This window comes from Paroedura picta, chromosome 2, assembly GCF_049243985.1.
Source record: "Paroedura picta isolate Pp20150507F chromosome 2, Ppicta_v3.0, whole genome shotgun sequence".
In the NCBI taxonomy this organism is placed as follows: domain Eukaryota; kingdom Metazoa; phylum Chordata; class Lepidosauria; order Squamata; family Gekkonidae; genus Paroedura; species Paroedura picta.
The window spans coordinates 33113517-33124929 of record NC_135370.1 but is presented as its reverse complement, the minus strand read 5'-3'; the positions used below and the strand labels follow the sequence as shown (position 1 = coordinate 33124929).

Below are 11413 nucleotides of genomic sequence, written 5' to 3'. Positions count from 1 at the left end.
CAAACGCCTAAAAACGCTTTCATGTGAACAAGGTCCATGGAAGGAATGAAGATTTACTTCGGAGTAGACCGGCTTAAGCTCGTTCCCTAGAGGCAAATGGAGTCACAGCACAGATGCCCGTCCTTACAGCACCTTCTTTAAATTATTAAGTTAAACGCAGAGAAACTTTCGTTAACAAGGTTCTATCGGGGTTGCTTTGCCGCTCCAGTTCTAGGAGGGCGTGACCCTGGTTTTATTTGTCAATAACATTTGCGCATTCTTTGTAATAATTGCAGGAGGGTTGCCCCCCCCACCCCCACCTTTATTTATTTATTTATTCTCTTTTTTTGCATGACTTATTTAGTCACATTTAGCCGGATAAATAGAAATAATTTGGGGGAACAAGCTATCTCTTTGAAACTCAATGGAAGTCAGGAGTCAAAACGAACACACCCCCTTCCAATTCCCCGCAGAAACGGCTCCGGAGTGAGGGTCAAGGTTTCATGTCGCCACCAGAGGGCGGTGTTACTCCATTTTCGGTTGTTCGAGACCTTCGATTCCCCCCCCCCCCCCAGCCCTTTTCTGAACAGGAATTGTGTGTTGATTAATAAGTATGAACAGGCTGGTTTAGGAGAGGGGGGGGAATCCCCTCCACTATCAATTTGCTGTTTGTAGCCAGAAATAAATGAGCACGCCCTAACGAAGGATCAACATTTGGGGAACTGCTCGACAGTCGGCAGCAGATCTGAAAGGATCCTCCTGCAATTCATCGGCTCAGACGCTGCAGTCGATTGTCACACACCAGAGGCGTGTTAAAGGTGTGCGTGCACGCGTCTGGACGAGGTCAGGCCGTTTTAGAAATATTTAGAGGGGGAGCTCCGGGCTGGACGTCCTTTCCCAGTGTTTTCACCGTCCACCAACACGCGCACTGAAGGATCGCTCCACGGGCCCGCAGTAAGGGGGGGCGGGGTCTTATTGGGGACCATTATCATTCTATTTCTTCTTCTCCCCCCCCCCCCCCCAATAAATTGTTTTTGACTGGGTCTGTCGCCTTTCCTGTCTGTTCTGGCGAAACCTTCACGAGGATGAAATAAAATCTATTTTGCCCCAAGAAACGGCCTTGGGGGGCAAGGTAAGTGCTTGGGGGAGCGTCTCCATTTTGGTTCCAGGAATCCATTCCTATTTTAGCATGTGGGTGTCACGGAGCGAGAGAAGACCCAAACGCTCTCTAGGACCTGGGCAAATAATCGTAAGGAATCGGGGGGGGGGAGGGGGGACGGAAGGCTGCAAAAAAAAAAGAGGGGTGTTCTCCTTGGCCGCATCCAGAGAAACGCCGCCCTGCGCCAGCGTGCTTGGAGATATCTCGAGGGGAACAAAGAGGGTTTCGGCGTCCGCGGCCATTAAACTTGCCTTTGGTTTTTGTCCTCTGACCCACGGACGTGTCGCAATAAACACGCGCCAGCCGGGCCGTTTCTTGGCCAAACGCGTTTCCTTCCTAAACTGGCTGCGAAACGGAGGCCACTTTTCCCGGGATGTCAACTCATTCTCCTTCTTCTGCCGGCCCGAGTCCATTCATCCCGCTCACAAAAGAAAAGAAAAAACACACCAAGTTCTTGGGCGACGGCGTGGCACGGCCCAGAAAGGCCACCTTCGGAGAAGTTCAGGTGGGGTGGGATTTTTGGGGGGTGGGGTTGGGGGCTGGATTCGCTTCAGGAACTCTGACGCCGGTGCAACGGTGGTGGGAGTCTAAATGGCCGCGTCTGGAAGGAGGCTGGTGCTTCGAGGGGTCCTCCCTTCCTTAGTCCTCGGCCCGCAGGGAAGAAAAAGTCCCTCGGGAAGGTGCCCGCCAGAGACCCCCGACCCTTCGTCTGGCCTGCTAGGGGGGACATGGGCTTTTCACAGCATTACCCAGCCAGGCCCAGCGCCCGCCAGAGATCCACCGCGGCTGAGACGCCTCCAGTTTCCCAAAATTTGCCCCAGAATTCCCATCCGCTCCCAGCCCCCCCAGCCCTGAAAACTGCGCCCTCTTTCCCAACGAAAGATCAGCCATGGTAGTATTAGAGAGAGGCGGACCCCCACCTTCCTGGAACGAGAGTGGAAATGTTCTTCTCCGGAGACATTGGAGGTTCGGACATGCCCACACGCCCAAAAAAGATGGTCGCCTTTATTCTTTATTCAAAAAAGTATTTTTTTTTAAACAGCCCAAAATAAACATAAGAAAGAAAGAAAGAAAGAAAGAAAGAAAGAAAGAAAGAAAGAAAGAAAGAAAGAAAGAAAGAAAGAAAGAAAGAAAGAAAGAAAGAAAGAAAGAATTTGTGCCATTATATTTTCACCAAATTGTCTATCCTACGCTGGAGATGGCGGTGGTGTTTTGCCCATATATATTTTGTGGCGATCTATATAATATTATTGGTAGGCGCAGTAGTCTATTGTATCCTGGATCCGGTCCACAGGAGAGACAGCCTGCTCACGAGAAGGTTCACCGGCCTCCGTGTTACTAAGAATAGTGGCATGTGTGCGTGTGTGTATTTGTGTGGTGGTGGTGTTCCAGTTGGGATCCCTGACCCGAGTCCTTGGCCCGCCGTCCTAAACCCCCCCCCGCCCCCCTCTCCGCCTGTTTCCCCGAGTCCTTGGCTTCTCTGGCGAGGCGGGAGGCGCTTTCCAGCCGAGCAGCGGCGCGTAAGGTTCTCCCCTCCGGGCGCCAAGGAAGGGACTGCGCGCTCCTGCCCTCCCCGCTTCCGCCTTGCAGGCTCCCCCCCCCCGCCCCCGGCCTGGCTCCTGACGTCCTCCCCGGCTGAAATGATGGAAAGGCTATGCATGGGCATGATTCACATTAAGGATCAATTAATCCGGGAGCCGCAGCCAAGCGTGCCCGGCATCAAAGGGGGGGTGCGGGGGGGGGACGACGACGCGCATCTCATTTGCAACCGGCCGCTGGCCTGAAACCGCCCCCCTCCAGGTTGACCCCTAGTCTCTCTCCCTCCCCTGCCCGGCCCCCCCCCCCCCCGAAAATCCAGTGCGCCAGATTCTGGCCTAGCAGAATGGGCTGAGAGACACCCCCCCTTTTCTCAGGGCTCCAGGGGCCTGTTCCCGGAGTTTCCTTGTGGGGGGGTGTAGGGGTCTCTGGTGCGGCTCTCTACCTGGGCTCTCTCCCCTGAGACGGCTTATCACCTTCGGGGCCTGCCCTGTACCTATACTTTCGGATTGGCGGGGGGGGGGCGAGTCCTCCCACCCCTCCCCCAGCTCCTCTCCTCCCTTGCCAGCATGCCCTTTGACCTGGAAGGGAAGTCCCTCTTCCCTAGGCCTGCAGACGGACTTTGGAACACTTTGTACATGTTCAGAGGTCTTCCTTCACCCGCCGCCTGGAACCGAGCCTGGGGCCTGGGCGCCGACCCGGTCCCTTTCCCTCCACGCGGCTCCCCCGCCCGCCCCTGCCCCGCCCCGCCTGGGAGCGCCGGCCTTGCTGTGCGGCTGGCCGCTCCGGCCTGTGCGATTATCTGGCCCGGATCTCTCTGCCTGTTTCGCTCGGCTCAGTGGCGTGCGGCGAAATATGCGCTTCCAAGTCAGTGCGCACAGCGCTCGGGGGCCGGAGGGCAGGCGGGCGGGGGCAGGCGGCTAGTGTGGGCCGCCGGTGGAGGAGCTGGGGTGGCGGGCGGGCGGGCGGGCTGGGGAGGGCTCGGCTCCCCCCCCTCTTTCTCTCTCTCTCTTGTTGTTGCTCCCTTTCTGCCTCGGGAGGCAAACCGAAGAGCGCAGCCAAGAGGCGCCCCTGGCCGGCCCTGGACTCCGGGGCAGAGAGCGGGCGGAGAGCGCGGCGGGGCAGGGGGGGGGGGCGGTGGCGGCCCGGCAGGAGTCGAGCGGGGCACTCCTCGGGTGGCTCAGTCGGCCGGAGCTTCTGGGCCAGCCCCGGTCAGCAGCACAGGCCGCGGCGGCAGCCAGCCCAGTCGCCCGGGGACCGAGGAAGCGGCGACACAGCGGCGGGGCGGCGGGAGTGGGCCCGGGGGCCTCGGCAAGGCCTGTTCCTCCTCCTCCTCGTCCTCTCCTCCTCCTGCTGCTGCTGCTGCTGCTGCTGCTGCCGCGCCTCGCCTGGCCCCCCGCCCGCCCGCCGATGAGCTCCTACTTCGTCAACTCGCTCTACTCCAAGTACAAGGCGGCCGGCGGGGGCGAGCCGCCCATCAATCCCGCGTACTACGACTGTCACTTTGCGCCCGCCGCCGCCGCCGCCGCCGCTCTGCTCTACGGGAACAGCGCCGCCGCCGCTGCCGCCGCCTCTGGCTTCCCCCCGCCGCAGGCCTCGGCAGGAGGAGGAGGCGGAGGAGGCGGCGGCGGCGGCGGCCCGGAATACTACCACCAGCACCAGCACCAGCCGCCGCTCCAGCACCTGGCCGGGGGCAGCCCCGGCGCCTACCCGCCGCAGCCCCCGTGCGCCGGGCCGCCTTGTCCCGGGGAGCCGGCCAAGTTCTACGGATACGAGCCCTTGCAGCGAGCGGCGCTCTTTCCGAGCCACGCCGAGGCCGAGCTGGTCCACTTTGGCGAGTGTAAATCGACGGGCGCGAACCTTGGCGAGGACCCCGAGCGCTTGCATCAGGGCGCGTCGCCGGCTCCCCTCTTCCCCTGGATGAGGCCGCAAGGTGGGCCGCCGACCGCAGCACCCCACCCCACCCCACCCCACCCCCGGCACGCGCCCTCTTCCCCCCTCCCCTTCTTAATGCTCCTTCCTATTCTCTCTCTCTCTCCAATATATACAAGACGGTAAATGTCAGCGAGCGATGCTTGGGACTGTTATACCCCCTTCCCTTGAGGCCTCGTCCCGTTTACGCTGTTCCCTGAGCCAAATCCCCCACCGATCCTCCGGCCCGCCGCAAGGCGCCTGGGAACCGCCCCGCCCGGCGTGTTTTCCCCTGGCCAATGGGTTTCTTGGGTCCTCGGAGCGACCCCCGGTCCCCAAGTCCGCAGCACTTGGACTGGAGTTCCCGGATGAGACCACGAGGTTGAGGCCCAGTTCCCTCCTCGCCACCTCTCCTCCTCTCTGGCGGGCCTCGCCGGGGCTTCGGGTAACCGAGCCCAGCATGCGCCTGTGGGTTTGGTAAGAAAGGAGCGGGGTTCCCCCTGAATCCGCTGGCCCGAGGCGACACCTGTGTACGTGCTTGAACTGTGTGTGTCTCCCACCCCCCCCATCCATTGGCCACTGGAAGGGGGGCGCCCAGGAAGACTCTGCGGGCCCGTCCCGAGCGATTGCCTGGTCCTGCCCCGCCAGCCAGGGAGTGGGGGAGCATCTTGGTGTCTTCTTCTTTTTAAACGCCGCGTCTGTTTTGTTTCCTCCCCACCCACCCCCCAAGCAGCAGCCCCTGGTAGGCGGAGAGGAAGACAAACTTACAGCCGCTTCCAGACGCTGGAGCTAGAGAAGGAGTTTCTCTTTAACCCTTATCTGACCAGGAAGCGGAGGATCGAGGTCTCTCACGCGCTGGGACTCACCGAGAGGCAGGTCAAATCTGGTTCCAGAACCGGAGGATGAAATGGAAAAAAGAGAACAACAAGGACAAATTCCCGGCGGCCAGGCCGGAGGGCAAGGAAGGCGGGGAGGCCAAGGCGGAGGCCCTGGAAGGCCCGGAGGACGGCCCGGCGGACGGGGCGTCTCCCCCTCTGGCCCTTCGCTAAGGACAGTGGCGCACAAACGGGGGGGGGGTCTCCTAGCCGCCCTCCCCGCTTCTCAGGCACCTTCCCGCAAGGGTCCGCCCTTGCCTTTCAAGCTACCTTTGGACCTTTCTACGCTCGGGGAGACCCGGCTGGGTTTGCTCCGCCGCTGCTGCTGCTTCTTCTTCTTCGGAGTCCCTGCTGAGGCCTGCACATCTTTTTCTTCACCTGGAATTTGATACTTAAAAAAACCTTAGCGATTTTGTATGTGGTTTTCTTACGAGGGTGGGGGAGGCGTTTCTCTCTTCTACTCGAAAGGACAAATTCTATTTTAGGAATCCAATCTGCCGAGTTTTGCACCTATATATTTATCTTGGGGGAAGAGGTGGATGGGGGGGGGAAAGCCTCTTCCTGCTTAATATTTCTCTGTAAAGTAAATTAATGAAGAGATTTAAATGATTGTTTGAACGGGGGGCGGGAGAGGATCTGCCTTATAATGAGACCGTTTTAATTTTACCCGTTGCTGATCGAAATAAAGCCAGATTCTTATTCCTGAGCAAACCAGTCCCCGGCCTCTTCTCTCGCCGCTTACGGGACGGTTCCTTCCACCCCTGCGCTCGGCGCCTTCGGAGCGGAGAATCAGACCCCAGCGCCGGAGCAAACGCCGTTGTTTCGAGGGCTTTTCCTGCTGTGAGGGGCGGGGGAGGCTGAACGGGAGCTTGGGGTGCCCGGGCCTTGGGAGCTGGAACGGCCCCCACCGCGGGTTCTCTGCAACGCTAGGCCCCTTGGCCGGAAGCCTTCAGTTGACTTTCCAAAGGGACCCCAGGGCTGTTTCTTCCAGGCCTGTTCAAGAAGACGCGTTTAGTCTCGGCGTTCGGTGGGCGCTCTGTCGTGTGAGCCCGGCTCCCGACGACGCCGGTCGTGATCCAGGTTGCTGCCCTGTGCACGCAGGGAGTAAACGCCAGGGAACCCCAGGGCCCTACTTTCCCCGGGCTGCTCCACCGAAAGCTTTGGGGCGGCGTCACGGCGGGCCACCCCGGGGGAGATTTGCTTTCCCAGCCTGCAAGAGGGCCACGCGGGCCTCTCGGCTGGTTTGCAAGATGATCGGCCTGCCCTGAGCCCAGATCGGCCTCCGGTAGCTAGCAGCAGTCTATCACAGCACGAGGTCCTGGGGAGGAAGCGGCTGACCCCGCTGCCTCCACCACGGGGGCCTCGGGTGTTTCGAGGGCTCCCTGCCCAGTGGGTCTGGCGGCCAGCACAACCCGCCATCGGCCCAGCCGGCGGAGACGGGAAACGGCTGCGCGCACGGTTTGGATTAGAGCTCCAATGGAAGTCTGCCCAGGAGCGTTCTCCTTCCAAACCACCAGTTACACTTTAAGGATTTCCCAGAAATGTGTGAACGGCACACGCACACACACACATATATTATTAAAACTCCTTCCACATAATAATTAATTCCACTAAAGAGCTAACCAGGAATGGTCATGAAAATGAATACGGATTGCTCAAGCCATTCGCAGCACACTCGGGTATTACTACGAGATAATATAATTGCTGTTAATTTTATTTTTATGTTTTGAGATCCGTCCTCTGCGCTGGAGGCACAGAAGGTGCCAAGCCTCCGTCTGCCTGGATGAGTAGAAATAGCTGTTCAGATGAGTCCAGCTCTCTGGGGGACCACATATACAGTTAGTAGCTCTGGTGAAAACCTTAGCAGCAGCACGAGTGCGGCCCAGCTTGCCAGGGCGGGCAGACGCTTCACAGACACCCTGAGAAACCCCCATAAACGGGACCCTGTCACTATCCCCATTATACAGAGAGAGGGGGACCAAGGGTTTTGCCACTTAAGGGATTTCCTTCCCCGACTGGGAGGGACTTGCAGCGGGCTATAGCTGACCTTCAGGCCCAAATTCTGACATCGGCACACCTCAATAAAGGCTGAAGGGGAACGTGGAGCGGCTTTTTTCATTGCTTTTGCAAATATTGCCTGAGATGCATGGATGAAGGGGACCACTGGAGCAAAGGGCTGGGCACATGTACCCAAGGGTACCCAAGGGTAGCTAATTTTCTGCTGGGTTGGGACCATGGCAGGCCATCCACCGGTGGGTCTGAGCTGCCTCATTGACTCCAGATTTCCTTGGATTGGGTCCAGTCTCCAACTCATATATATATAAAAAAAAAAACACAGGCCAGGATATTTACAAATTAAATGAAATCATAGAGGATTTAAAGACAATAATGGTCGTGAGAGTGAACAAAATAAAATACTCCAGTAGCACCTTTAAGACCGACAAAGATTTATTCAAGGCGTGATGAAGAGTGCTTGTACTCGAAAGCTCACGCCCTGAATAAATCTTTGTTGGTCTTAAAGGTGCTACTGGACTCTGGTTTTATTGTGTTACTTCAGACCAACACGGCCACCCATTTGAAAATAAGATAGTGTTCTCAGCACAAAAAAAGGCTTGTTATTTTACTTTGGATATGTACACTTTTGTGCGGCATTATTCTCGCCACACATTTCCCCTGCAAGCAAAGGTGGGGAGGCATCTTTTATCTGTCCCAAAAGTCCGAGACAAGAGCCGATCCCCTTTGCCCGTTGTCCAGGCCGTCTTGAGCGTTGTCCAGGCCGTCTTGAGCGCCATTCACTTGTAGTCCATTCCGGTGAGGGGGAAGGCCAGAGATGGCTTCCCCCAAATTAAATGGCTTCTGTCTGGAGAGGCTACTGGACTGCAGGGGAGAGGGACCTCCGAAAGGGCGAGAAGGCCTTCTTTCTGGAATGGCCCCAACATGAGCATTCTGGAATGGTCCAAAGGGGGACTGTCCCAGAGAGGAGTCTGGAAGGCAGAGCCCTTCTGCCCCCCTCCTCAAAACAAGACACATCAGGCCTTGGGAGGCGCAGCCCCCCCCCCCCATTGGCAAAACTCTGCACAAGGCAGCCCAAAATGGAGCCCTTTTATTGATTTCAAAGGGAGGGAGAGGAATTAAAAGCCGCCAGCAAGGAGGGCCCTGCAAAACAGGCCCGGCCTCTTCTCTCGTTGCTTCCGCGGCGATGCTGGACCAGGGCTGCTTACCCCATATTGACTCCCCCTCCCACAGTCCCCTTCCGTCTTGTTCTTCTTCCTTTATGGGTCGGCATACCAGGCAGGGGAAAGGGAAGGACACATAAATTAATATATAAATAAGCCCTTAAGCGGGCCTAGAAGCAGAACGCCGCCCTTTAGACACAGATCAGGTTCACTTTTATTTATTTTCTCCCCCCTGTGAGAAAGAAACAGAAATCTGGATTCCACGTTTTCCGTGGAAGGCCAGGGTGTCTTTTCTGCCGCGCACTCGTTCCTTATGGGAGGGCTGAAAGAGCCAGTCTCTCCCTCTCGCTCTCTTTTGGGGGAAAGCAGCATTCGGATTTCCGAAGCACTTCCATAATTCCGGCATATCCTCCTCCCTCCCTCCCACCCACCCCCCATCTGAAACGCCTTCCTTGGACCACGCAGAGCCACTAGGAGCGCCAGGGCGGGCTGGGGACGCAGCGGAACTGCGGCAGAACGGGAGACGCAAACAATTTGGCGCATGGATTTGCATAAATGCGGCAAAAACCATCCCTGTCAATTCGTGGCGAGGCTCTAAGAGCCACGTTCCGCCACGAACCAAGCCGGGGGGGGGGGGTTGCCTGTCGCCATTGTCCTTTCTTAATATAAAGATCTTCAAAAGCTGCATATCGACGAGCGTGTATATCCAGAATATTGTGATCGTTGTTTCAAAATTGTGGGGCGGCCAGGGCGACTTTAAGGCCGCCTGCAGTCGAGGCCATTTTGAAGCTCTCCAAGCAGACGAGCTGTTTCAGGCGGAACAAAGACCGAGGAGAGGAGAAAAGTTGTTGCACGGAACAGAAAACAGAACACAAAAACCAAACTGGAATTCGCTAGGGCGTGAAAAGACTGTGCACCATAAATATTTGAATTTTCTAACCTGTTGTCTAAATCGCACAGACCTTTCAGCTCCTAGCTAATTCCAGCTAGGTGTTTTGTTGTGTTAATCGGAACAAAGAGACGGACATGGTGAGGGAGTCTCTAATGTTTTGACCTGTGAACGCAGGTTGCTGAGGGGGGGGGGGGCTCAAAGCGGACCTTTTACAAATGCACGCCCCAGAAACAAATTCCCCGTGCCCTTTGCAACGAGAGGAACCAGCATATGCATCTACAGACCTTCGCATCTCTCTAAACAGCAGTGCCGCTTAAAGCCCTCAATGCACCACGAAATGCGTCATTTTTTTTTTTAAGCGTCCATTTTGGAAACTGGTCCGCAGTGCTTTCTAGAACACCTCGAAGGCGACCTGCCAGGACAATCAACCCCGCCCCTTATTCCACCGAGAGAGACGTGGAAACCTCTGAGGACCCACCAGTAGGTCTGCTTCCAAGTAGAAAGCGCAATCCCATAATTGGGGACTAGAAATATCCCGGGGAGAAAGCGGCCTGTTATAAAAGAGGCCTTTTATTGAACAACGGGAAGCAGCAGAGATTTGGGGTCTGGGGAATAGGCGGCTTTACAGAGGCAAAGACTGTGTCGCTTTTTGGGGTACCGTCCAAATAGTGTCCCTCCCTTCTTCATGACACTTCATCTGGTGGCCACAGAACAATGGAATGTCCAGCATCCTCCGAGGTTTTGCTCTCAAGCGGGCCTTGCTTCTTAGGCAAACAAACCGGCGCGTTCCAGGCTCCCAGGCCAGGGAAGAGACCCTAAACGCGGGCACACGATCGTGGTCTTGGGTCTCTCGACCGAGATGTTCGTTCTTCCTCGAAAGAGACACGTTAAACATTTCAGCCGGAGTCAGGGGACGGAGCGATCCGCGCCCCCCCACTCCCTCCCGCCGGCCTGCAGCAAAGGCTCTGCAGCCCAACTGGATTTTGTGGGTCGCGGTCTGGAAGATTTCCTTTCCCGCCACACCCAAGACGCTCCCTAGATCGGGAGAGGGTGGGACTCCTTGGGGACCCTCCAAAGGCAGTCTCGGGCCACGCTGAGAGCCGCAGAAGAACAGTGGCGTTAGGAAAAACTCCTTCGGGGCTGCGGGCACCGTCGTGCATTTGTAACACTGTAAAAGAGAGAGAGAGAGAGAGAGAGAGAGAAAAGGGTGGGCTGAAAGAAATCGACAGAGATTTAAGGCTCGGCATGAGAGGTTTATTATCCACACACCCACCCCTTGGCCTAATGGCTTCCTCCTACCCTAAAAACTGGGGAAACCGAACCGAAGCCCTCACGTTAGCCAATTCCAGGGCGCGGAGGTCATTCGCCTCTCTTTCGCACTGCGCCAGACCGCGGTCGACGTTGGGGAGTTTCTTTGCGGGCAAACAAGGGAACGGCTCTCAAGGGGTCTGTTGAACCGGGGTGGGGGTGGGATGTGTGTGACCACCGGACAGGAATCTCTCCTCTGCGGTCTGGCCCCTAATAACAACACCCCCCATCCCCACCCCCACTTCCCTGGAGTTTTTGGCTGTGTACCCGGATCAGGCTCAACTGATCTGGTGTTTTTAGGAGGACGAGGGAAACGAAAGTGGGCGACGGTGCGCTAAAGCCGGGGGAGGGGGAGGTGAATGGGGGAGAGAAATTTTAGGGGAAAGAAACAAGACTTCTGTAGGGGGGGGGGGAGGAGGAGAGAGAGATCCGCCAGGAATTGCAGTAAATTCCTTTTTGTTTGAAGACAATTTACAACTCGGTAATAGACCTTTTATGACCTATTTGGGCACGTCATTGGCTGCGCCTGGTCATGTGCGAGCGCGGTAGATTCTCATGGCCTTTATTCCGCCGCCCC

The 11413-nt window shown here is 57.0% G+C and overlaps 2 protein-coding genes and 1 long non-coding RNA gene across 3 annotated transcripts in view; 2 read left to right on the top strand and 1 right to left on the bottom strand.

Annotated features, from left to right (window-relative positions):
• HOXD3 (homeobox D3) overlaps positions 1–11413 on the top strand; it is an 88674-nt gene that overhangs the window by 26126 nt on the left and 51135 nt on the right. The window lies entirely within an intron of this gene.
• HOXD8 (homeobox D8) lies at positions 3598–6171 on the top strand. The gene is given in 3 exon segments (XM_077319644.1): positions 3598–4607; positions 5319–5465; positions 5468–6171. Coding segments are annotated over 3 exon segments (837 nt in total). The 5' UTR covers positions 3598–4084; the 3' UTR covers positions 5635–6171.
• LOC143829183 (uncharacterized) lies at positions 10080–11390 on the bottom strand. Its single transcript, XR_013228020.1, has 2 exons — positions 10828–11390; positions 10080–10696 (listed from the first exon to the last, which is right to left on the bottom strand). It is a non-coding gene; the product is annotated as an uncharacterized LOC143829183 (long non-coding RNA).